At 44.0% G+C, this 27,245-nt stretch overlaps 1 protein-coding gene across 3 annotated transcripts in view; it reads right to left on the minus strand.

Annotated features, from left to right (window-relative positions):
• Nucleotides 1-2,446: 2,446 nt before the first annotated feature.
• Nucleotides 2,447-27,245, minus strand: part of LOC136699301 (glutamate receptor ionotropic, NMDA 2B-like) — a 210,393-nt gene continuing 185,594 nt past the window's right edge. For all 3 annotated transcript variants that reach the window (XM_066673905.1, XM_066673907.1, XM_066673906.1), the window contains 5 exons: nucleotides 26,382-26,611; nucleotides 20,117-20,277; nucleotides 19,098-19,285; nucleotides 14,257-14,495; nucleotides 2,447-7,827 (listed from right to left, as the gene is read on the minus strand). In XM_066673905.1, coding sequence (XP_066530002.1) covers nucleotides 5,728-7,827; nucleotides 14,257-14,495; nucleotides 19,098-19,285; nucleotides 20,117-20,277; nucleotides 26,382-26,611 — 2,918 coding nt within the window. In that variant the 3' untranslated portion in view covers nucleotides 2,447-5,727. The remainder of the gene's footprint in view (nucleotides 7,828-14,256; nucleotides 14,496-19,097; nucleotides 19,286-20,116; nucleotides 20,278-26,381; nucleotides 26,612-27,245) is intronic.

Below are 27,245 nucleotides of genomic sequence, written 5' to 3' on the forward strand. Positions count from 1 at the left end.
TACACACACCAGAGCACTATAGCCATGAAACCAAGAAAGTGAACAGTGGGCATTAAAAGCATCAGTCTCCTGCTAATATGCTCCATGACCAGAGATGGAAAATGGAGGCAACTTGGAGGCCAACAAGATTATAAGTCATTTATCAAAAACGGCAAATACACAGACCTGTATGTATGGATAAAAGGTGTAAACCCAGTGGTTTGTGTGTTTTAGATGATTAAGGTGAGTACTCAGAGCAGATATAATTACATAAACTCTATGTTTAATGTGTTTTAAATGAAGAAATTGAGTATTCACATCAGATCGGATTTAACCTCAATGGTTTGTGTTATAAGTATTCAGTCAAATAACATATGCAAACAATGTGGTTTGTGTATTTTAAAAATAAAGTATGTATTCAGAGCAGATAACAAATGTAAACTCAGTGGTTTGTGTGTATTTAGATATACAGAAAATTAGGAGAATAATATTTGTTTCAAAGCTAACTTTAGCCTTTAGCGAACTTTAGGAAAATTCAAATAGGAAACTGCATGGTCAATAGCTTCACAATTGTAAGGTGGAACTTAACGTTTAAATTTGAAAATCTGTGAATAATATGCAAACATCTACCTTCTAAAACTGCATGTAAGTTGGAAGGGAAGAATCAATGAGGACGATAAAAGCCTCATCAAGTAAAATATTAAATGTGGAAATATGAAGCTTGTAAATACAGGAAAAGCAGTGCCGGTTCTTTCACGTTTTGCCTGTCGTTAGCGTAGGTAGATGCTTTAATGAATTTGCGTACTTTTTCCGTGTATATAGTCTGTTTATGGCACATTTCCTAAACTCAACTTTGTGTAGGTTCAGTTTTCCCCAACCTGGCAACCCACGAGAGGCAGCAGAAAACTCCACTGGTTTGAATTTGGACTGCAATACTCCTTTTAACCTCTTGCTGTCAGTACAGATTGGTCCTTTAAGCTTCTTGGTAATGAATAGGTCAGAATGCCAAAAATGATGCAAACGTTTACCAGAATAAATCTAACCTATTTCCTAAGAAGCTTCATGTGTGAATAAAACCTGATACTTACTCTTGATTTTGGAATGTTTTTGTGACACTTTATTTTACAACATTACGTTTTCTGTATTCATAAGTAAAACAAAGTATTTGGAATGTATTTGGTACATGATTCTAGCTGCACCCTGCTTAAGAGAAGCCATGAAATCTGCCTCTTGTGCAGATATGGCTCCTACTGTGCGAAAATGAACAGCAAACGTAACCGTGAGCATACACCTCACTTGTTTCCCAGTCTTTACTGTGTGGCAGGAAGCAGTCATTGTTCATAAGTGGGTGCAGTCAAACTTAAAAGTCACTGTGTGGAAGTAAGTGTAAAGAATTAGAGCTGTCTCAATTCCCAAATGTCTGGAATCAACACTTTCTTCATTTGACTCCTGTCCCTATGTGGTGTTAAGCTCAGAGTGTTGGCGCTGATGCTAATGTTGCTAAAGCTCATCACTGTGCATTTAGCTAAGAGTCTTACAGTTATGCGAAGGTATACCACTGAAGCTAACATCCAAACCCCACCCTAAAGCACTTAGCATCCATGCTAAGCACCAACCCTAACCTGTGGCTAATGTGCTGTGATTTGTGTTTGAACCCAGTGTAAAGGCCTATTCACAGAGTCAGATGTTTACGAACAAAAAAATGCAAGTAACCTTTTGAAAACAAACATATGTTACCAGTGTCTTTCACACAGAATCCACAACTGACGGACTGCAACGCTGCGTTAAATTAGCAATTACTACATGTTCAATTTTCAGACCAACAAATCAGAATGCCGTTGTCATAGTTACAGACCATAACAAATGATGGCCGCTGAACAGCTTGTTTTGTTTGCAGTAGATCTCAAAAGCTTAAAAGCTAAGCACCAGCTATAGGACAAGTGTCAAACAAATAAATACAGTGGAATTTGAGTTCCTAACTTGTGTTTATTGAGAGTCAGAAAACATGTTATTTCTTACTAATTCAAGGAATAAGGTTTAAATGACCGTTGGTCCCCCCCCCCAACGGTGTTCGGAAACTACACTTACTTCGCCTGTTTTAGTTGGTGTTAGTTAACGTTAGCTTGACTCGCTAAACTCGGTGTCTCAGATTATACTCGGCTACGTAGCTGCATTACGGAGGTTTATAGTGTCGGATGAATTCGAGGTCGACTTCGATCACATTTACAAGAATAACGGTACCTCTACATTTGAGTTTAGCTTATTGCTAGGCTATTGTCATGAATAATGTTGGTTATTTAGCTAGATACTGTCATAACAGTCAGTCATAACGGTGTTTTACCGCGGCGTTGTTCAGCTGTTGTCCACCAGTGACGTCACGGTTGCGTTCAAGAATTTCTGTAGAGAGCTCGGGTTTTTCCGTCAATTTAATACAATTGTCAGTTTTAAAGCAAATTAAGCTGCTATTTTCATTTTAATTCATACTTATATCTGTCAGTGACTACAATAATGTGGAATATTCATGGAGGTTCATTAAGTGGTGCTTAGCGTTTAAAGAACAAGCAATACACTGACTACAAAAATATAATGGGTAAAGCAGTTAAAGAACATATAATATTGTTTTTAATGAGAGGAGCATCATAGAGAAACTAGTCAGAGTTGGTCTGCTACTTTAAAAATCGCATGCTTGTTTTTGGGCGGAAAAATCATACTCTATGAATGGGCCTTGAGGCTAGAGATATACTTACTGTTCTGCTGTACGTTTGCGTAGACAACTGTCTGTAGAGTGAACACCTTGCCTATGTGATATGCTAATTGAAGGTCTCCACTAGGCAGGCCACAGAAAGGTGCGGGTAGTTGCAGACTTAGCACTGACACAGCCTTCCTTCTGAAACTTCCAGGACGTGATACTGTTTTTCACCTGCGCTGCTGTTAACGTTTAGGTGTCTACTGCACCTTGCGTTCACGTAGCATTTAATTTCTGAGGGTGTGCACAGTTAACAGCAAGTATATCTCTAGCCTAAATCAGTGCATTTACACTGCAGTGAAAAGATGAGCTTGCTTTGGAGGCGTGTTTCTAAAAGCAGAGAACATGACATTTGAAGAAACATGTACAGCTTTTGCTTCTCATCTTTGCTCTCTTCATCTGCTTTATCCTCAATCCTCTGCACACTACTTCCACATGTCTTTATAGAAAAGAATGAAAGGCTGAAAAACAATTCATCTTACACGGCTGCAGTGTAAATGCACCATTTGGTAACCTGGATTCCACAGCACAAACACTTCTTCTTCATGGCTACACTTCCCGGGACTCTAGAAGTCTCGGTTAGCAGGAACAGCTCGGCTCAGTATGCAGGAGCTCGTGGCCTTTGCTGGTGGGTTTGAGTAGCTGCTCCAGGTGGTGGGCGACTGACCCCGAGTCACTCTCAGCTTCGCAAACACACAAAAACACAGCTCACCCCTTATTGCAACCCAGAATCCGCATGGAAATGGTCAAGCACATGCTAAATGAACGCACAGATGCAATGCCACGGTTTAATCAATGAGTAATAGTGATACGTAAAAGTAGTAAAGATTGGAATCAAAAGAACATTAAGAAGAAATACTTTGGAGAAAAGCACGGATAGCTAACTCTCGGTTAGCGTATCCAGATCAGACAGTGATTACTAAATGATTCAGAGGCAAAAAACACAGTGAAATTAGCCACGTCACTGCACCGCCATACACTGACGTGCACCGAAGAGGGCGCACACGCGCGTGTATGCGTGTGCACACATGTGCGAGTCGAACATTCCTCATGTGCTAGGCCCTTCTTCATACAGTACATTAGCATGAGAATGAGACTCCTCAGGTTCAAGTAAAGCTTCACGGTGTGAATGAGGCTGAATCCACAGCAGCAGCAGCACAGCTTTTTCCGCCAGGGGCCGAACACCTGCTGCTTCCAAACAAACAACAAACTGTATGCAACTGTACTAATTAACTCAGAACCGAACAGAAGCAGCCACTCCAAAGGAAGTGTGGCGCTGTTTTTTTTTTGTTTTTGTTTTTTTGTTTTTCTTTCTTTTAAAGCAGAAGCTCACACCAAGCAGAGTGTGTGTAGGTCGGCGAGAGAATGTGACGTGCATGTATGAAGTGTTCCTAGATGACCGGAGATGCTCCACAGTGTGGCTTATTCCAAAAAAGCATGAACATCCTGCTGTCAAAAGTATTGAAAATTACAACGCAGTTTAAGGGTTAACTTATTTAAGAGCCCTAGAACTAAAACACAGGAGCCAACACTCACGGCGTCTGCGGCGTCTTAGTGAAAGTAAGCAACATACAACTCTTAACCAGTCTGCTTCTTAACTATCAGATAATAAACATGGATTTAAAAGCAAAGAAACTACCGTTTATTATAATCACTTATAATGAGTAATACTTTTGTCTTAACTACATTTTTGCATATTTTTGAGTATTTTGTTCTTTTTCTCCTTATTTTGGATAATTGTTTAATTTTGTAAAAGATATAGTAAAGGTCCATCCTGTATATCAGATTGTAAGAAGTGTGTGTGTGTGTGTGTGTGTGTGTGTGTGTGTGTGCGAGTGTAGAAAGTAGAGTGTGTTATTTACATCAGAATGCTGATACGGACAGGCCCCACCCCTTATTGTTTCGGTCGATTCGGTCTTTCATTCCTCGCTGCATCCTCTGCTAATCGCACCCTTGGCCTCGGAAAAAAAGTGACACGAACGTTCTGTGAGTAAGAAACAGGGGTCACGTGAAAGTCACATGTTTGAAATTCAGTAGAAATGGGCCGCGTCGGCAGCGGAAAACAATTTTTTGCAAACGGCATCGAATGAGACCCTCTTTCGGCTGATTGCTTCGCGCCGTGCATCGTGAACAAACATGTGAGTGTGTGTATGCGGGTGTGTGAGTGTAGGATGTGGCGGAGTGAGCTGATGGACCACCACGGAGCTCGTCTTTTCCCATTATTCTTATCAGCACAGTTTAAGACCTCTGTTTCAGTTCACTCTGGAGCCGTAAGGAACGGGCTCCACGACAGTGTCTGGAGACGGTGAAGACTAAAACAATAAATAAATTAAAAGATCCCGCAATGCTGAGCTGGAAGCAGGCCAAATGCCAGACTGCCAGACATCAGGGCAGACATAAATGCTCAAATGTACCTTTAACCAGCTTTAACCAGCATTAGCAACGCACTGGTACCAGCTCTGCAATCACAATGTTATTGGTAGTGTTATTGATTACCCTGTAAGCAGAATTTTGTATTCTCTTTCATGATTGTTTCTTCACTGCACATGAGTCAAGGAGACAGAGGAAGGGAAAGAGAAGAGGAGAAAGGACGTGAGTGAGAGAAAGAAAGATGGGAGAGAGAGAGAGAGTGAGAGAAAAGGACAGAGAGAAAGAGAAAAGGGTTTGGAGAAGCTTAACAGAACTCTTACTGACTCTCCTCTCCAGCTTTTCTCAGTCTCTCCAGCTCTCCCTCTCTCTGACACTTGCCCAGATGGCCACTTGTCTAATCCCTCCATCTCTCCGCTTCCTCTTTAGCACTCTGCAGGCTGTGGAGCACATCGTGAGCTTCACAGGAAGCGGTGTGAGGCTTTTCTGAGACTGCAATCTGACTGCCGCAAAAGACACAAAGATACATGGGTAAGACCTGACCTCCGTTTTCACTTCTCCTCATTAACAATCCCATCGTTTCAACACTTTATCTCCACTCACTCCGTAACTCCTTCCTCCACCCTTCCTCTCTCTCACACGTCTGACTCAATGCTGGAGAGTTTCTCGTACACGTGGCCGTTAGTGCCGTTGAAGGGCCTGGGTGGCCCAAGGCCCAGCTTGCTGCCCGAATGCTGGTTGGGGAAACGAGAGGAGGGCAGGAAGGAGGAGAGCTGCTGCTGCTGCTGCTTCTTCATGTAGTAGCTCTTGGCTCCGTGCAGCAGGCACTGGTCGTCCCCGAAAGTGGGGATGAACGGGTTGTGATTGGTGCGGTCCGGGTAGAGAGATTTGGAGAGAGAGTAGGTTGGTCCTTCAGCCAGGCCTCTCTCCCTGAGGTCTCTCTCTCCCACAGAACGCCGGTGAGGTCCAATGTCAGCGCCCTGGTAAAGAGCGAAGGGGGATGCCGAACCTTTGCCTTGGTCACCAGGGCTGTAGAACTCTCGATCTGTCGCCACCTGGTGGTCAAACATGTGTGCAAACGGGCTGGGGCCCTCCAGATATCGCTCCTTCTCCTTCAGACTCACACTGCGAGGGGGTGGAGGCAAAGCTCCACCCATGAGATCCGCACCTCCACTCGGCCCAAGCCCCATGCCCTCCTCCCTCTGCAGGTCCATGAAAGTGTCATACGAATGCTGCCTCCGCAGAGGCTTCCCACTGAAAGCTCGCCGCCGCTGTGAAGGTGTGTGACCTCGCCCCCCCACCATCTGGTCCAAAAGATGATTGCTGTCCTCGCTGATGTCATATAGGTTGCCGGATTTTTTGCACGCCTCGCACCTCATGCACGTGGCTGAGCTAGGCCGACTGACCCCTCCCCCCAGCCCACCTCCAGATGCGCCACAACTAGCCACCCCACCCCCTCCACCACTATAGCCACCTCCCCCTGAATGAAATGCCATGCGCTTGCTTCCTGCGCTGCTAGCACGACAATTCCGGCATTCCCAATCCCCACCTCCACCTTTACTCTCCGCCTTTGTGGGTTTGCTCTTCAGGAAGTCCTCCACTGGCACTAGGCTGGAGCAAGTGGGCCCGCCCCCAACCCCAACCCCAACCCCAACCCCGACCCCGACCCCGACTCCTCCGCCCCCACTTGGCCCATCTGTCAGGTCCACATGCTCCCATTGGGGCACGCCCTCTTTGGGCCGGAATTGGTCCAGGTAGAAATCTCGTAGACTCTCTTCCTTGTCCTGGAATAGGAAGGAAGAAGAACCACCACCTCCTCCTCCTCGTAGAGGTGGGGACCCCAAGCGTTTTCCATGGTAATGGTGGCGACTGTGATGGGGTCGCCGTCGATAACCCATCTCAACATGGTCCATTTCTCTTACAAGCTCACGTCGGGACTTAGCGGATGCAGGGCGCTTCTTTAGGCTGTCCCGGTACTGCTTGCGCTTCTTGCTGTTGCCTTCCAGATTGCCGTAGGTGACAGTGTGTGTAGAAATGTCAGACACATCATCTGCACCACTACAGTAACGCTCATGACATGATGGGATGTAACCTGAGCTAGAGGCTCCGCCCTTAAATGAGAATTTCCCATAGAAATCCGATAATCCCTGCTTGAAGCCCTGGCCTGAAGACGGTGTCTGGGCTTGCAGCAGGTCAAACTTGCTCATATTCCGGTGGGTAAGGGCAGAACAAGGTTGGGTGGTGAAGATTGGTGCTACCCCTCCACCCAAACTGTCACAGTCGAACATGCCGCCTTCTAAGGAGCTGCTGGAGCCCAGGCTTGGGGGACGGGGGACAGGTGGACCAGACAGCCCCAGTGCTGACCCCGTGTGGTGGTGCAGATAATGGTCTTGGTAAAGGTTACTGTCCTTTAGGTGCAAGTTGCCAAAGGTGCGCTCCACCTCATTGATGTAGTCACTGAACATGTTGTCATCTGGTAAGTAGGGGGTCTTGCAGTCTGAGTGTCCTGCTAAGCTGCGGCGGTGCTCACTGATGTCGTAGACGGATGACTCGCGGCGAATGAAGTCCAGGGCGCTGTGGGGGGAACCGTTGACCCCAGACAGGGAAGCCATGTTCTTGGCCGTGCGGAGCAGCCGCAGGATGTTGGAGTGGGTGTTGTTCATTGTGGCAGATGGGGAATTCATTGCTGAACTCTTGTCCTCTATCTCAACGCCATGGATGCAGCTATACACCTCCTAAAACACAGAGAAAAGCAGCAGGTCACAGACAAATCCTGTTCTTTTAAAATGATTAGAATCCCAACATAAAATTTGTGAATCAGTGTCCCCATGTGTCAAAGTGGAAACTACTTGTCAATTTAATAACTTTCCATTATGGAAAAGAATAAAATGATGGTTTTAATGCTCAGTGCTGATCATTCTTTATTTTTCCAAATGCAACATACATTAAAGGGTATATTCATGACTTTTTATAAAATTCGGAGGATGTTTCCTAGCTCTCCTGCCCGTTTACATGCTCAAATCATTTCTAATGTGTTTATGAAGCTCCGGTGTCTAGTATACTAGGCTTTCTCTCTCTGCTCAAAGCAAAGAAACTGCATCTGTAGCTGTTTAAACCTCCACTGCTGATGCTAAATTTTGGAGAGCGCTAACTGCATGAAAGTAAACACAGACTCATTCATTATCTGTAACCCTTATCCAGTTCAGGGTCGCGGTGGGTCCAGAGCCTACCTGGAATCATTGGGCGCAAGGCGGGAATACACCCTGGAGGGGGCGCCAGTCCTTCACAGGGCAACACACTCACACATTCACTCACACCTATGGACACTTTTTGAGTCGCCAATCCACCTACCAACGTGTGTTTTTGGACTGTGGGAGGAAACCCACGCGGACACAGAGAGAACACACCACACTCCTCACAGACAGTCACCCGGAGGAAACCCACACAGACACAGAGAGAACAAACCACACTCCTCACAGACAGTCACCCGGAGGAAACCCACGCGGACACAGAGAGAACACACCACACTCCTCACAGACAGTCACCCGGAGGAAACCCATGCAGACACAGAGAGAACAAACCACACTCCTCACAGACAGTCACCTGGAGGAAACCCACGCAGACACAGAGAGAACAAACCAACTCCTCACAGACAATCACCCGGAGGAAACCTACGCAGACACAGGGAGAACACACCAATTCCTCACAGACAGTCACCTGGAGTGGGAATCGAACCCACAACCTCCAGGCCCCTGGAGCTGTGTGACTGGGACACTACCTGCTGCACCACCGAAACAACTTGAGTTACAAATGAGTTTCTCTGGTAATTCAGACAGTGAATAAACACTTACAGAGAAGTTAAACTTCAGCAACGTACAAACAACAGTCATTTTTGTTCCTCACAAACATACTGTTCCTTCTTAAACGACAACGTAAACAAACCAGAGAGAACAGCACTTCCCCAGAATCATCAACACTGACTTTAATATTCACCATTATTTACAATTTTTAACAACTGTTAAAATATCTTAATTATGAATTGTTGTATGGGAAACAGAATCCAATATCCGTGGAAAGCAGCAGCGAGCCAAAAAGGCAAGAAAAATAAATGAGTTGCAGAGGGATATAAAGTGTATTGATAACAGCAGAGTCACAAAACTGTTACTGGAGGTGTGATTCTTCTAACAATCTAGGCACGGCACTCATTTGCCACCGATGATCCTGCTAAAAAACTTGTGCAAACAGGGTGATGGTATTAGTGACAAACATACGCCACGCATATGTTCATTATTGCATATGGCATTAGATAGACGCCAAAATGTTTTGTAATTGTAAACCGTAATTTGTAGATGCTCATTTAGTGGTCAGGCTTCCATAGCTCAGGAATGTATTTCTGCCACAACAATGCAAGAACACATTCATAAGAAGAAAGCTGAGACAAACGTGTATAAACTACAACAAATTAATAAAATGTGAGGGGAAAAAAAGGGCTAACCTATACAGAGATTTAACGAAAATAATTCCCAATTTGTGAGGCCATTGTGTGTCACCTTCAACACACTGCTAATATACCATAGTATGCACTGGGCCAGATAGTCAAGTAATATTATTCAAGTAAACTTGATAGAGGCTAACCTGCTTTGTACTCTGTAAACCCTAATGTTCAAAGTAATTAACTGGAAATAGTGATTCCAACTTAAAACATATTGAAAGTCCTGTTTGTGGTTTAAAGTAAAAATAGCTGTATAGGTTGTGTGTTCGATTCCCGTTCCGGGTGACTGTCTGTGAGGAGTGTGGCGTGTTCTCCCTGTGTCTGCGTGGGTTTCCTCCGGGTGACTGTCTGTGAGGAGTGTGGTGTGTTCCCCATGTGTCTGCGTGGGTTTCCTCCGGGTGACTGTCTGTGAGGAGTGTGGTGTGTTCTCCATGTGTCTGCGGGGGTTTCCTCCGGGTGACTGTCTGTGAGGAGTGTGGTGTGTTCTCCCTGTGTCTGCGTGGGTTTCCTCCGGGTGACTGTCTGTGAGGAGTGTGGCGTGTTCTCCCTGTGTCTGCGTGGGTTTCCTCCGGGTGACTGTCTGTGAGGAGTGTGGTGTGTTATCCCTGTGTCTGTGTGGGTTTCCTCCGGGTGACTGTCTGTGAGGAGTGTGGTGTGTTCTCCCTGTGTCTGCGTGGGTTTCCTCAGGGTGACTGTCTGTGAGGAGTGTGGTGTGTTCTCCCTGTGTCTGCGTGGGTTTCCTCAGGGTGACTGTCTGTGAGGAGTGTGGTGTGTTCTCCCTGTGTCTGCGTGGGTTTCCGCCGGGTGACTGTCTGTGAGGAGTGTGGTGTGTTCTCCGCAGACCAAAAACGTAAAAGTGTCAATACGTGTGAGTGTGTGGTGCCCAGCGATGGACTCGCACCTGGGTTACAGACAATGAATGAATACATTTATGATTAGGTTAGAAGGACGTAATAGTATTAATTGCCATAAATTAATTAGTAGACACTTAAAGTGTATCAGTTGCCTTAATATTTTTAAGTTCTGCTAATTCAGGCGTACAGTGTACCCTCCACTATACAAAGCTAACAAAACAATACTTAGTTACTACAGACGTTCTCTTCTTTGTGGCACCCAATCTACATGAAGAGCAAGGTTTCAAAGCAGCAGCACCCTCTCTCGAATATTTAACCAAAGCAAAAGGGCACATTGCCTACAGTTAGTGTGAAAGTAAAGCCCAGTGGGAACCCCCAGGCCCTTCTTGGCCTTCAAAGAAGCACCACTAATATTTTGGATCTAAAAACTAATCATTTTTTTTTGTATTTTCATATAACAGAATAATTTTTCATTTTTCTATTAAAATATCACTGCTTACGGTTGGAAATCAAGGACATAGCCCATAAGAGTCCATGGTGACATATGTCACAAACACTTTATGAGGTCTGGGAAGTTCCCTACACAACTTTTTCCTTAACTTTATATGACGATGTCCCTAAGTTGAATCCTGGATGGAAAAAAATGACAGTTTGTGAATTTGAGTGTGACCTCATTTACAGAATGGTGGTTTGCCTGGTGAGTACAAAGAGACCATAGAAATACACATCTGAATGCAAAGTTCCTAAACTGTGTGTTGCAATAATTTAAAAAGGAATTGAATGTGTTAATAAGCTGTCTGTCACACAGCTCCAGGGGCCTGGAGGTTGTGAGTTCGATTCCTGCTCCGGGTGACTGTCTGTGAGGAGTGTGGTGTGTTCTCCCTGTGTCTGCATGGGTTTCCTCTGGGTGCTCCGGTTTCCTCCCACAGTTCAAAAACACACGTTGGTAGGTGGATTGGTGACTCAAAAGTGTCCGTAGGTGTGAGTGTGTGAGTGAATGTGAGTGTGTGTTGCCCTGTGAAGGACTGGCGCCCCCTCCAGGGTGTATTCCCACCTTGCGCCCAATGATTCCAGGAAGGCTCTGGACCCACCGTGACCCTGAACTGGATAAGGGTTACAGATAATGAATGAATGAATGAATGAATAATTATATCCTAGGTTGGTTGCCTTATATAGAAAACTGAGTTAAACTCAAAATACTGCTGTTGATGGAAGTGTCCATGTAATATGTTCATGTATATTACCAAAATGTGTGTTTATGTGTGTGTTCTTGTGAAGAAGTGTTAGTCTAAGCGTGGATGTTGTCAGCAAAGCAAACAGTGTGAGTTTGCCACTCATTATTTGAGCAGGATGTGTAGATGCTAATAGCTTTGGCCTGAGGGCTAGCAACCAAATCCAGGGGGGATCATTCAGAAACCAACACACACGCGTACACACACCTAAACGCAGAACCCACACAACACATACATGAAACAGAATCACCAGCAAAACCATTATAAATTATCCTATTTACCCACATTACTGCTACAAGCAGCACATGTGCACAGATAGAAATGATACAATATAAATGCTCTTTTCTAACAGCACTATACTCTGAGTAAATCTGTTTGATTTCACACTGCTGTACCTCTCTGTGCTTCACAATGCATGGGTTTCATCTCTTTCAAGTGCCACAAACCGTGGGCTTTGAGGTTCTACAGTCAGGAAAAAAAGCCCTCGGGGCTCGTTGTGTTTGTCTCATATAAAGAACTGAATGTTTTGTAAAACACACACATATGAAGATACGTGAATCTCCACTGAAAGTGTCCTGCAATGGCTGCATACACCTTTGGAGCAGTGGGTAAGAGGGAAAGAAGCAGCACACACTATGAAGAAAACAAATATGGGAGAAACAGAGAGATGGCAAGACATTGCAAGCGAGCATATGGTCACAGAATAAGTGGTGGTAGAAAAAATTAAAGGCCTGAATTAAAATCACACAATAGCAGCCAGTTGCTAACAAGCTAACCATAAGTTTGAGCATTAGTTAAGCTGTTAAGTCCATCCTAAACTTTATACTGAGAGTAGTTCGTTTAAAACTAGTGACAGCCAGAATTCCTGTTGCAACACAGAGCCTTACGGTACATCTTAGCTAGCAGTGCATAAATAATGGTAAGATTAGGGCTGTCCCAAATACCATTTTTAGGGCTTCAGAGCTTCGGCCGGGATATTCTGTGAATATTCAAATATTTGGGGAGTGGGGTGTTGTATATTGTTGTCATTAACAAAATCAGCTTCCTACCCTTGCTTTAAAATCCTTATCTCCAGGCTTCACTCGCTAGCCTGCTATGCTAACTAGCTCGCTAACCATGAGCACAGAGTATACACAGTTTAAAGGCTAAGCACCACTTAATGGACCTCCATGAATATTCCACATTATTGTAGTTACTGACAGATATAAGTATGAATTAAAATGAAAATAGCAGCTTAATTTACTTTAAAACTGACAATTTTATTAAATTGACGGAAAAACCTGAGCTCTCTACGGAAATTCTCGAACGCGACCGTGACGTCACTGGTGGACAACAGCCGAACAACGCCGCGGTAAAACACCGTTATGACTGACTGTTATGACAGTATCTAGCTAAATAACCACCATTATTCATGACAATAGCCTAGCAACAAGCTAAACTCAAATGTAGAGGTACCGTTATTCTTGTAAATGTGATCGAAGTCGAACTCGAATTCATCCGACAAGACAAGTCAAGCTAACGTTAACTAACACCAACTAAAACAGGCGAAGTGAGTGTCCTTACCCTGTTTACCTCCATGTTACAGAGGCTCTTGAACACCTTTCGTTGGTGTCCTTACATGCCCATATTGTTGGAAAAGCGCCAGTGAAATGAGCTACAGATAACGGAGTGAGCGGATGGTCCTGTCCAAAGTGCCCGTTTAAAGTGGACAAATTTAGTCCATTTTCTGGATATTTTGGGATCTTTGGGCCATTTGTTCACAGATGTCCCACTGTACATTGAATGATTGCAGCCAAAAACAACACACCTTTTCCTCATTTTGCATTAAATTAAGTGCAGCTTCTAGAGTGTTGTCCACCATCTACGTCACAGGCAAGACGCCTATTAGAGTTTCCCAACACCGTTGGGGGGGGGGGGGTGTCATTTCTTGTTCTGTGTACTCTATTCCCCCCACATTTCACCCGGTTCTTTAATGGTCAAGACCACCACAGAGCAGGTGTAATCTGGGTTGTGGATCATTCTCCGTACTGCATTGACATTGACATAGTGGTGATGTGTTAATGTGTGTTGTGTTGATACAAATGTATGCTCTGTGGTGGTCTTGTAGGGGCCCCATTGAAGAACAGGGTGCAGGGGGCAAACAATGCATACAGAGCATATGGACTCCAGTCTGTAATTGTAGATCAACTGGAAAACCTTCAACAGTCAAACCCTGAATATTACAGAACTGAACACCAACACCTTAAAGCACTGAAACCCACAACCAACAGCTTTTAACATGAATACTCTACATTACTCAACACCCAAACCATAAATCACTGAATACCACACTCTACATTAGATAAAATCCTATGCCTCCAATGCCTCCAGCATTTAACCCTCAAATTCTAAAGCAGCCAGTCCCATACTGTAAGATTTACAAGCTGCCGAACACATGCTATGACATAATACACAGCACAAATGTAAATAATGCATTCGCTGCCACAAATGACATGCTACATTTAACACCTAGTACACATGTCTGTGTGTCTACATATGTGTGTGTGTGTGTGTGTGTGTGTGTGTGTGTGTGTGAGTATAACTCACCCTGCTGATGGTGAATGTCAGTCCTGGTTTTCCAGAACACACTCCCATGCAGCAGAAGCGTAGCTGCCAGTAGAAGAGATGCTCAGCGATGAAGGTGATGAGGGACAGGGCCATGGCCGCCCCCAGCATGTAGAAAACTCCAGCCATGTTATCCACATCCAGTTGACTGCTCATTACCTCATTCTTCTCATGATGACAGATACCTGTCAGCCAAAGGGCTTCCAACTCCTCCATCTCACCTGACAAACGCACACACACACACACACACACAAAAAGCATTATACCCTGGGTGTGTTCATATGAAGCCAAGTGACAACAAATTTGGAGTACAGTAGTGAGGAAAGGAAAGGAAAGGAGAGGAAAAGGACAGGAAATAAAATGGAAAGGAATAGGAAATAGGAAATGTAAATAAGAAAATGAACAGAAAGTAAAGGAGATGTTAAACCAGGAAAAAGTAAAGTGTGCATTTAATACTTCCAAAGTTGTGTTCTGTTTGTGTTTTATAATGTAGCTTAGCACATTTACCCCCCACCCCCGCCCCCCCTTCAATGTTCTTTCTCTTTGTGTAATGTGTGTGTGTGAATGCTTGTATGTGAGGATGTGTGAGTATGTTTGTGTGTGTGTGTGTGTGTGAATGCTTGTATGTGAGGGTGTGTGAGTATGTTTGTTTGTGTGTGTGTGTGTGTGTGAATGGTCGTATGTGACGGTGTGTGAGTATGTTTGTGTGTGTGTGTGTGTGTGTGTGTGAATGCTTGTATGTGAGGGTGTGTGAGTATGTTTGTGTGAGTGTGTGTGTGTGTGAATGCTTGTATGTGAGGGTGTGTGAGTATGTTTGTTTGTGTGTGTGTGTGTGTGTGAATGGTCGTATGTGAGGGTGTGTTAGTATGTTTGTGTGTGTGTGTGTGTGTGTGTGTGAATGCTTGTATGTGAGGGTGTGTGAGTATGTTTGTGTGTGTGTGTGAATGCTTGTATGTGAGGGCGTGTGAGTATGTTTGTGTGTGTGTGTGTGTGTGTGAATGCTTGTATGTGAGGGTGTGTGAGTATGTTTGTTTGTGTGTGTGTGTGTGTGTGAATGGTCGTATGTGAGGGTGTGTTAGTATGTTTGTGTGTGTGTGTGTGTGTGTGTGTGTGAATGCTTGTATGTGAGGGTGTGTGAGTATGTTTGTGTGTGTGTGTGTGTGTGAATGCTTGTATGTGAGGGCGTGTGAGTATGTTTGTGTGTGTGTGTGTGTGTGTGTGTGTGAATGGTCGTATGTGAGGGCGTGTTAGTATGTTTGTGTGTGTGTGTGTGTGTGTGAATGCTTGTATGTGAGGGTGTGTGAGTATGTTTGTGTGTGTGTGTGTGTGTGTGTGTGTGAATGGTCGTATGTGAGGGCGTGTTAGTATGTTTGTGTGTGTGTGTGTGTGAATGCTTGTATGTGAGGGCGTGTGAGTGTGTGTGTGTGTGTGTGTGTGTGTGACTATGTGTGACTTAGCTGGGTAGGTGTTGATATACCGCTATATCAGTTCCTGTATCTGGGCCACAGGACTGTGTGTGTGTGTGTGTCTGACTGTGCTAAAATGACATTGAAATCCAGAGAGAACTGAGGAGCTACTCACTAACTCACTCTCTCCCTCTTTCTCACACACACACACACACACACACACACAGAAATGAATGTATGTAAACACAAACATACCCTCATACCTAAAGAGATCACTACAAGCCAATGTGCTGGAAAGATGTTCAAACTAGGTCAGTGCTGTCGACAGCTGACACAGTGCAGCATGAATACTGATAACACACTGACTGAAGATCCTCCAAATCCTCCAAAGCCATAAACATCATTTAATGCATATGACTTTTCACAGTTTATTTCACACAGATTTTAATCTACGTTTAAAAAAACAGCCGTTGTGGACCTAAGTGACCTGAAGCGTTCTGAACACAACAGCAGAGGCAGCAGTCGTGCTGTAAACGTTTCCGCTCTTCATCAAACATATTTGGTTAATTTTCTAATTTAACGCATCCTCTACAGACCACAACCTCGCTGTTCATTTGCAGAATACAAAGATCAAATTTAGCCTGAGTCTGAGCTGTGTGTCATGACTCTCTTCTGTGCTGTGTTTATGCTTTTCGCTGAGGATGTGTGAACATACGTACTTTCTTTTAGAATAAGAACCAGAACACATTGTTTCGTGGAACCAACGAATGCTCAGAGCTCATAGAAGGAGCCCATGGAAGTGTTTGTGTGGAAGAATGGGCCGAAATCACACCTGAGCAAGGCATGCGACTAGTTTCTCCATAGAGGAGGTGTCCTGAAGCTGTCACCAACAAAGTATTCACTTAATTTCAGTAAGTGTGTTCAATACTGTTTCCCTGTCACTTCTCATTATTACACATAACGTAATTTATGGACAACTATGGTTTTATTTCTCTGCATGTGTGGATCGGACGGACGTGTTCAACACTTACTTCACCTGCTATATACCCAGTAAACATTTAGTCGTTGATTCAACGTTGAAATGACGTAATGACTGTCGTCTAATCAACGTTCTCTTAAGGTTGAAAATGAAAGTTGAAAAAACGTCCAAACACAGACATTGAAAAGACGACTATTAGACGTATTTTGGACGTCCATTGACGTTATTAATTGGTCCCGAAATAAATTACTTGTATAAAACGCATTTTGGACGTCCACTGACGTTATCGATTGGTCACCACTTAACTAACTTATTAAGATGGATTTTGGACGTCCATTGACGTTTAAATTATGTCCTTGACGGACAGACTACTTTTAGACCTATTTTGAACGTCCAGGGACGTTCCTTGTTTACTGGGATGTTCATGGTTTGAGAAAGATAAAATGTAATGTTTAGTTTCAGCAAACTTCACTCGTGTATTTGTGGCATTTATTATCAGCTAAATAAAAAATAGTCTATATAAATATTAGAATATAGAGTGTTTTCTACTATTTTACAGCTTCTATATTCTCCAAAGAAAAGCATAGACCAATAGAATGGGATGTTCAGGAACAGCTGCACATGAGTCTAAGGTCTCACTGAGTAGTGCCATGCATTCAACCCTTACTGACCGCCTTAAAAAACTGTGATTTTAAATTTTGCTTCTAATATTTAGCTTGTAGTAGTATTACTTGATTCTCTCTCTCTCTCTCTTTCTCTCTAACTCTCTCTCTCTCTAGAATTTCTTACTAATACAGAATTCAATTTTAACATACTTAAAGTCTGTGGGCATAAAGTTTGCAACACTTTATTCCTTTATTTTATTGTCTGTAACCACTTGTCCAATTCAGGGTCCAACCCGGAATTATTGGGTGCAAGGCAACAACACACCTTGGAGGGGGTTGTTCCAGTCCTTCACAGGGTGACACACACACACACATTCACTCACACCTACGGGCACTTTTTGAGTCACCAATCCACCTACCAATGTGTGTTTTTGGAGCGTGGGAGGAAACCCACGCAGACACAGGGAGAACACACCACACTCCTCACAGACAGTCACCCGGAGGAAACCCACGCAGACACAGAGAGAACACACCACACTCCTCACAGACAGTCACCCGGAGGAAACCCACGCAGACACAGGGTGAACACACCACACTCCTCACAGACAGTCACCCGGAGGAAACCCACACAGACACAGGGAGAACACACCACACTCCTCACAGACAGTCACCCGGAGGAAACCCACGCAGACACAGGGAGAACACACCACACTCCTCACAGACAGTCACCCGGAGCGGGAATTGAACCCTCCAGGTCCCTGGAGCTGTGTGACTGCGACACTACCTGCTGCGCCACCGTGCCGCCCGTGAAACAAACACTCTAACATAAATTTAATTACTAATGTTTGTATTTATAGATAATTAGATAATCATACTAACTAGTTCAATCTCTTTAGATCTAGTTTTATAATGTGCCTAAAAATGTAACACACTAGCAAGTACCCACAGGTAACAGCATGTCCTTAAAGTCAGTAATCAAAAATAAACTATTTTTAATCTTTCAGTATTAAACAACAACATTCAGCCAGCCCTGCTTTTCTGTGGATTTCCTACAGACAATATTAACGATATAAAAACAAACACACATACACCAACAAGCACACACTCAAACACACACACACACACACACACACACACACACAAACTTGCCTCATTTCAGTCTCTACTGCAGTGGCCTACATTGCACTTGTACCTTTATGGGGATAGAAATGTTGAGAACTGGGCGGCACAGTGGTGCAGCAGGTAGTGTCGCAGTCACACAGCTCCAAGGTCTTGAAGGTAGTGTGTTCAAGTCCCACTCCGGGTGACTGTCTGTGAGGAGTGTGGTGTGTTCTCCCTGTGTCTGCGTGGGTTTCCTCCGGGTGCTCCGGTTTCCTCCCACAGTCCAAAAACACACGTTGGTAGGTGAATTGATGACTCAAAAGTGTCCGTAGGTGTGTGTGTGAATGTGTGTGTGTGTGTTGCCCTGTGAAGGACTGGCGCCCCCTCCAGGGTGTATTCCCGCCTTGCGCCCAATGATTCCAGGTAGGCTCTGGACCCACCGTGACCCTGAACTGGATAAGGGTTACAGATAATGAATGAATGATAAATGAATGGATGTTTGTTTCACCAATATCTATAAACTCTCATTGTCACAGTTCAGTGTTATTTTTAATTATAGTTGATAAATACAGATCTCTATTAATTTTAATAGAATATAAGAAGTTCATGCAATAGGGGTGTTCATGAGAAATAAACTCGAAATATGAACAATATGTTTACGAAAAAAGTGCATTATTATTGTGTGTGTGTGTGTGTGTGTGTGTGTGTGTGTGTGTGTGTGTGTGTACCCACCATCTCCAAACAGCTGTAGGATGGCCAGATCTACATGTCTTTTCCAGCCTGAATCTTTCTGGATGGCGATGCCGTAGCCTGTGGAGGCAAAAACTTTCCCTGAGCCAATAGTCACTAGCTTACAGCCTTCATCCCTCCCAGCCATGTAGTTCAGTACAGCAGCGTCATAGATAAACGCATCCAGCTTCCTGAGACACACACACACACACAGATATACAGCCAACAATGATTAACCCTCCTCTATATTCGTTGTACTTCCAAAGTATATTAAATGACAGCATGTAAATAGTGAGTGTTAATGTAAATGAAGTAAAAACTATGGCAAAGAACAGAAACCAGTGTGAAACCATTTCAAAACAAAATTATACACGAGAATAGAGATAGTTTTAACTGCACAAACTCTCAGTAAGATTTGGAAAAGCTTAAAGACTCGCTTGTCTCTCGTCCTCTGAAGGAGCAGCTGGGGTTATTGCATAACAATAGTTGCTGATGCAGTGGCTGTTAACTCATTGATATGAACGGTAAATAGAACGTACAGAGCTCAGACTGCAAGGGTTCCTTCCACTTTGGGTGGATGTCTAAGAGCGAGTGGCGTTAATGTCATGATTTTGTGGTTTCATATTGATACAAATATAAATATATCCTCAACCTTAATCTTTAATAAGGTCAGTGAATATTAACAATTATATAATCACATTTAAGTGGTGCAGCAAAAAAAATAAGAAATAGCTTGAATTTTCAGCGTAAACATCAGTGGATTAACAACGAAGGAACTGCAGCAGTTATTTTTCTCTTTCTCTGTCTGAATGTTATTCTCTCATTTGGATGCAGTGTGATGGTTTGTTTTCTAATGAATCTCCTGCTGGCACCAACAGAGTCAGTCGCACTAACAGCAGCAGAGCAACATTCACACCACCAGTGTTTAGCATCAGTCTCTTTATGCTGTGGGCAACTCTTAAGTGTAAGACTGGAAGAGTGCTTTCATGTGTGTGTGTGTGTGTGTGTGTGTTGGTCCTGACCCGGCCTTCAGGCTCTGTAAAGCTTCATCCACATTGCGCTGGTGAAATTTAACCATGTAGGAGTGCATCTCTTTATAGTTATTGCGGATATTCCTCTCTGTGCTGCCATTAGGGACCGTTCCAAAGCGGAACGGTGGGGAGAAGTCATTAGGCCTTTGGAACTGTGGGTAGAGAGAGAGAGAGAGAGAGAGAGAGAGAGAGAGAGAGAGAGAGAGTGTTAAGAGAAGGTGTAAATGTCAAGTCACCATTAACTGAGTGAGCACAAGCTTAACATGCGTTATATACCTTTGCTCACCCAGAATTTCTTCTGAAATCAAGGGTATTAACAGGTAGAGTGCCCCTGCGGTGGAGCATTTCTGGGAGGACTTGATTGCACTCAGCCACAGAAATGGTAGTGAGGTCAGACACTGACGGGGGATGATTAATTCTGGATCACAGATGCCACTTCAGCTCATTACAAACATATTGGATGGTGCTCCATCACCATCAGTGAATGCTTCTCCACTGCTCCACAGCCCAGTGCCGTGGGGGCGGGGCTTATACTCAGGTGCCCTTGTTTCTCTTCTCATGCCTATAAGCCTTTTGTTTCAGTTTTCTATGAAAGTTATTTCTTTTGGTTATTATTTGAAATGTTTAGGGACTGTTTCTATAAAAGCCTCAGTTTAGGACACGTGTTGATTAAGCAGTTTCTTAAATGCAGCCGCTACAGACAGATACCCACAAGCCCTTCTGTTGTAATCTAATACTGAGCGCATGTGGCAACGGTAAATAGGATGTTTAGTGAAGAATAATGATTGGTTTGTGGGATTAATCACAAGGTCATTAATCATGTGCATCCCAGCATTTAACAACACCTCCACCACCAAAGGAAGGGAGGATCCACATCACTTTGCATCTGCATACTTGTTGTGGAGCCACTGTTGTGAACCCCTCAAAACAGGTTAAGAATCCCAGATTTACCTCTAAAGCTCAAACATATCTGTACGACCCTGAATGTAGACTGCCATTTAGAGTGCGTTCGTACATGCCTTGCTTGGTCCAGATTTTCTGACTTCACTTTGGTCTGAATAAAGAAATAGCACGTGTACGGTGTCTCGGACCACGGTCCACACAAAAGGCCATCAGTTTGGCTGGAGTGAAAGAGCTGGACTCGGTCCAGATCAAAGTGACCCAAGGTTTGGTTTGTGTACCGAGTGGAAACACTTTAATTGAATGGTTCATACGTTCCTTCCAATTACAGGCACTATTATTTAGACAGCTGGACGTGACCAAGCAAATTACTTCACAAAAAACCCCCAAAAACCTCATGTAAAACCTTTAATTTAGCTGTAAATACATTACCATAACCATACCATGATGCCCTAAGTGAAAACCGCATGATTAGTGAACACTGAAATGTGCTTTACATAAATGTTTTATAATCAGAGTTTTACACATGAGGGAAAAATAAAACATGGTACCTGTCTTTCTCCAGTGTCCCACAATGGCTCTCTGACCATAGTAAACATAAATAAAAGCTAAAATCCCAATGACACACTAGAACACTACATAATAATAATAATAAATATAGCCACAAGCGGCAATTCCCGGGGTCCAAACATTTTAATAATAATAATAATACATTATATTTTTTCAAGACGAAGATATGGGATTAGAATGTCACTCAGAAGTGTAGAGGGTGAAGGCAGGTGTGGTTTGGGAAATGGCATCAATCAGTCAGAGCAATGAGATCAGTTATTTATGGTGGAACTGTAAATGACATTAGGAGCTGCTAAATAAGAAGGCTAAACATTTCATGTCATCGCTGTTCAATTAAAGACATTTATCTCACATAATACTAACTTTACACGAGAAGGAAAAACCTTATTAACTTTCAATGGAAGTCAATGTAAACAGATTTAATTCGAACACCAACATTTCTATTGGTCCATTCATCATGAAATTTTCACACAATGCGAAGGGCTGTTGTACCATGGAGTAATCTAAAAATACACAAAATTGGAGATACGTGCATTTTTAATTGGACAGTGACGATATGTAAGTAATGTGTTTATGTTTTACAAGAAATATATCTTGATAATTATAGCAGTAGTAAGTAGCAAATTGTAGAAATCAATCTATTCATTCATATTTTTTGGCTACTTGCAGATGCAGCCCTCTACCAACCAATCAAAGTCAAGTATGGAGAGATGCAGCCCATGTAAAGAATATAAAAAAAAGATACAGAACAGATTATTTAGTCTGTTTGCTACATTGCAGCGTAAAACGAAATAAAATGTATACATCATCATCATCATCTTCTACTTTGCTGCTTAATCCATTTCAGTGTCGCGGTCAAATATATAAATTCATTTATATAATATAATATATATATATATCATTCATTGTCTGTAACCGGTTATCCAATTCAGGGTTGCGGTGGGTCTGGAGCCTACCTGGAATCACTAAGCGCAAGGCAGGAAAACACCCTGAAGGGGGCGCCAGTCCTTCACAGGGCAACACGCACTCACACACGGAAAATTTTTGAGTTGCCAGTCCGTGGGATGAAACTGAAGCACACGGAGGAAACCCACGCAGACACTGGGAGAACACACTAAACTCCTCACAGACAGTCACCCGGAGGAAACCCACACAGACACAGGGAGAACACACTAAACTCCTCACAGACAGTCACCCAGAGGAAACCCACGCAGACACAGAGAAAACACACCACACTCCTCACAGACAGTCACCCGGAGGAAACCCACGCAGACACAGAGAAAACACACTAAACTCCTCACAGACAGTCACCCAGAGGAAACCCACGCAGACACAGAGAAAACACACTAAACTCCTCACAGACAGTCACCCAGAGGAAACCCACGCAGACACTGGGAGAACACACCACACTCCTCACAGATAGTCACCCGGAGTGGGACTCGAAACCCCAACCCCATATCCCTGGAGCTGTGTGACTGAGACACTACCTGCTGCACCACCGTGACACTCCCAAATTTATACAATGTAACAAAATTAAAATCTTTGTTTGAACCTTGGTCCAGACTTTCATGTCAACACCCTTTAAAGGGCTTTGAACAAAACCCTGCCTGTTAGACTGATCAAAATTCTAAACTGCTTATCCTTGCAAACCAGAACTGCCCAAAAACCAAGGAAACTCTCTTTAATGCTTAAAGAATTATTTCTAATTAGAAATCAAATCATTACTGTGTAGGTGAGTCTCGTCTTTAGTACTGGGACCATTATCCTTCAGTCTCTTCTTAGTACTGATCAGATTCTTTGACAGATTAAGCTGGTTTTCCCACTTGTGCGATTCAAAACCAGTCACACAGTCAGATCCCACAGGTAGGACATGTAAATTATGCACAAGAACAAGCACTAAATTTATATTGTTATGAGAGACATATGAATGACCCAATTAGCATAATTTGTATTAAGTCAGTAGCCATGTTGCCATGCAGCTGTCAAATTAAATTCAAGCTAATTACTGAAATGTCCAAACAAAGTCTGTGAATGAGGCTGCGATTATTTTTGTTGTTGTTGTTGTGTTTTGTTTTTTTTAAATCCGTTTTTGTCTAAAGCATAATACACATGTATAAAATCACTAGGACATTTACATATACCCGTTAATGCCAGGATAAATTATCCTTGATCTTTTGTTTAATTTAATGGCTGCATGTCATATTATAAAATTCATTTAATTCATTCATTATCTGTAAGCGCTTATCCAGTTCAGGGCCGCGGTGGGTCCAGAGCCTACCTGGAATCATTGGGCGCAAGGCGGGAATACACCCTGGAGGGGGTGCCAGTCCTTCACAGGGCAACACACACACTCACACATTCACTCACACACTCACAGACACAGGGAGAACACACCACACTCCTCACAGACAGTCACCCAGAGGAAACCCAAACAGACACAGAGAGAACACACCACACACTTCACAGACAGTCACCCGGAGGAAACCCATGCAGACACAGGGAGAACACACCACACTCCTCACAGTCAGTCCCCCAGAGGAAACCCACGCAGACACAGGGAGAACATACCACACTCCTCACAGACAGTCACCCAGAGGAAACCCACACAGACACAGGGAGAACACACCACACTCCTCACAGACAGTCACCCGGAGGAAACCCACGCAGACACAGGGAGAACACACCACACTCCTCACAGACAGTCACCTGGAGGAAACCCACACAGACACAGGGAGAACACACCACACTCCTCAAAGTCAGTCACCCGGAGGAAACCCACGCAGACACAGAGAGAACACACCACACTCCTCACAGACAGTCACCTGGAGGAAATCCACGCAGATCCAGGGAGAACACACCACACTCCTCACAGACAGTCACCTGGAGGAAACCCACACAGACACAGAGAGAACACACCACACTCCTCACAGACAGTCACCCAGAGGAAACTCACGCAGACACAGGGAGAACACACCACACTCCTCACAGACAGTCACCCGGAGGAAACCCACACAGACACAGAGAGAACAAACCACATTCCTCACAGACAGTCACCCGGAGGAAACCCACACAGACACAGGGAGAACACACCACACTCCTCAAAGTCAGTCACCCGGAGGAAACCCACTCAGACACAGAGAGAACACACCACACTCCTCACAGACAGTCACCTGGAGGAAACCCACACAGACACAGGGAGAACACACCACACTCCTCACAGACAGTCACCCGGAGGAAACCCACGCAGACACAGGGAGAACACACCACACTCCTCACAGACAGTCACCTGGAGGAAACCCACACAGACACAGGGAGAACACACCACACTCCTCAAAGTCAGTCACCCGGAGGAAACCCACGCAGACACAGAGAGAACACACCACACTCCTCACAGACAGTCACCTGGAGGAAATCCACGCAGATCCAGGGAGAACACACCACACTCCTCACAGACAGTCACCTGGAGGAAACCCACACAGACACAGAGAGAACACACCACACTACTCACAGACAGTCACCCAGAGGAAAATCACGCAGACACAGGGAGAACACACCACACTCCTCACAGACAGTCACCCGGAGGAAACCCACACAGACACAGAGAGAACAAACCACATTCCTCACAGACAGTCACCCGGAGGAAACCCACACAGACACAGGGAGAACACACCACACTCCTCAAAGTCAGTCACCCGGAGGAAACCCACTCAGACACAGAGAGAACACACCATACTCCTCACAGACAGTCACCTGGAGGAAATCCACGCAGACACAGGGAGAACACACCACACTCCTCACAGACAGTCACCTGGAGGAAACCCACACAGACACAGGGAGAACACACCACACTCCTCAAAGTCAGTCACCTGGAGGAAACCCACGCAGACACAGAGAGAACACACCACACTCCTCACAGACAGTCACCTGGAGGAAATCCACGCAGACACAGGGAGAACACACCACACTCCTCACAGACAGTCACCCGGAGGAAACCCACACAGACACAGGGAGAACACACCACACTCCTCACAGACAGTCACCCGAAGAAAACCCACACAGACACAGGGAGAACACACCACACTCCTCACAGACAGTCACCCGGAGGAAACCCACGCAGACACAGAGAGAACACACCACACTCCTCACAGACAGTCACCTGGAGGAAACCCACGCAGACACATGGAGAACACACCACACTCCTCACAGTTAGTCACTTGGAGCGGGAATCGAACCCACAACCTCCAGGCCCCTGTAGCTGTGTGACTGCAACACCTACCTGCTGCACCACCATGCCGCCACATTGTAATTTATCCCATTGATTTTTTATATAAATATGTATACTCAAGCAAGTATATAGATTCAATATAGAATTCCCCCCTGTTAATACATGCATACGAATACATATACAGTAAACCAGCTGCTAAATAAGATGTGACTACAAGAATTCTAACTGTAATTTATTTCACTGCTTTGTTACAGGGAAAAGTAATCCCACTTCAGTAAGGTGTTGTTTTGTACCTCATTACTCCCAAAGCAGATTTTTTGTGTCAGCTTTAAAGGGTTAAAATAATCTCTGCTGGCATATGTGTACATCCACATCCAGTTACATAACTGTCCTGCTCTTGAGCTAGTGGCAATGCAGGCTAGATTTTAAATAGGTTCACTGCTTACCAGGAACCAGCAGTGGCTCCCGCACCAGGAAAGGAGCTTTTGAAAGCTAGGAGACAGAAAGCTAGGACAAAGACAAAACACATTTTTACATTCCTGCGTTCCAGAATCTGTGTACCTTTTTGTCACTGAGGCCGGACACCTGGTCTACATACTCCTCCTGGATCATGAAAGCTGCCAAGTTGGCAGTGTAGCTGGCCAGGAAGATGACAGCGAAGAAGGCCCAGACGGAGACCATGATCTTACTGGTGGTGCCCTTGGGGTTCTGCACAGGTACGGAGTTGTTAAAAACCAAACCCCACAGGAGCCAGATTGCCTTCCCTATGGTGAATGAAGGGCCTCCAGGCTCTGGGGAACAAAAACGTAAAGACGCAGTCTTAGACAGATGCTTCCACAATGACACACCTACTTAGTAAGGTTAGTTAGACGGATATTTATTTATTTTCATTGATGTGAAGCTCTAAATACCATTCAGCATTTTGTTAATCCTGAGTGAGTGAGCAAGTGAGTGAGTTGCATGAGAGGCTTTGCGTCTAAAAATCGAAATGATGCGGCAATAACTGCAAGAACTGAGAAGCAGCGATGCTCTAAAAACAACTCGGAGTGTTCATGCCTCACAGTTGTCCAAGTCTTTCCTACACCGCAAAGCACAGGTAAAAAACTAAAGTGAAACTCTCTCGGATGCACCTCTCTGTCTCTTCTCAGTGTCTCTCATGAGTAGATTTTTTGGAGGTAAACCAATTATGTTAATTTTTGAATCAGAATTTTGAACATTTATAATTTGTATCATTTTCAACAATTCTATTTATCTGATATTTATAATTGTATGGCATTTGAGAAACTTGAAATTTTGAGGTGAATTATTCAGATTTAAACATTTCAGATTAAAAAATTCAGATTAAAAAAATGCAAACCCATAAAATTTCACAATAATAAGACTCTAGACCGTAGGTCATTTTTAATATCACATAATGGCAGATAA

Source organism: Hoplias malabaricus, chromosome 6 (genome assembly GCF_029633855.1).
Source record: "Hoplias malabaricus isolate fHopMal1 chromosome 6, fHopMal1.hap1, whole genome shotgun sequence".
Lineage (NCBI taxonomy): Eukaryota > Metazoa > Chordata > Actinopteri > Characiformes > Erythrinidae > Hoplias > Hoplias malabaricus.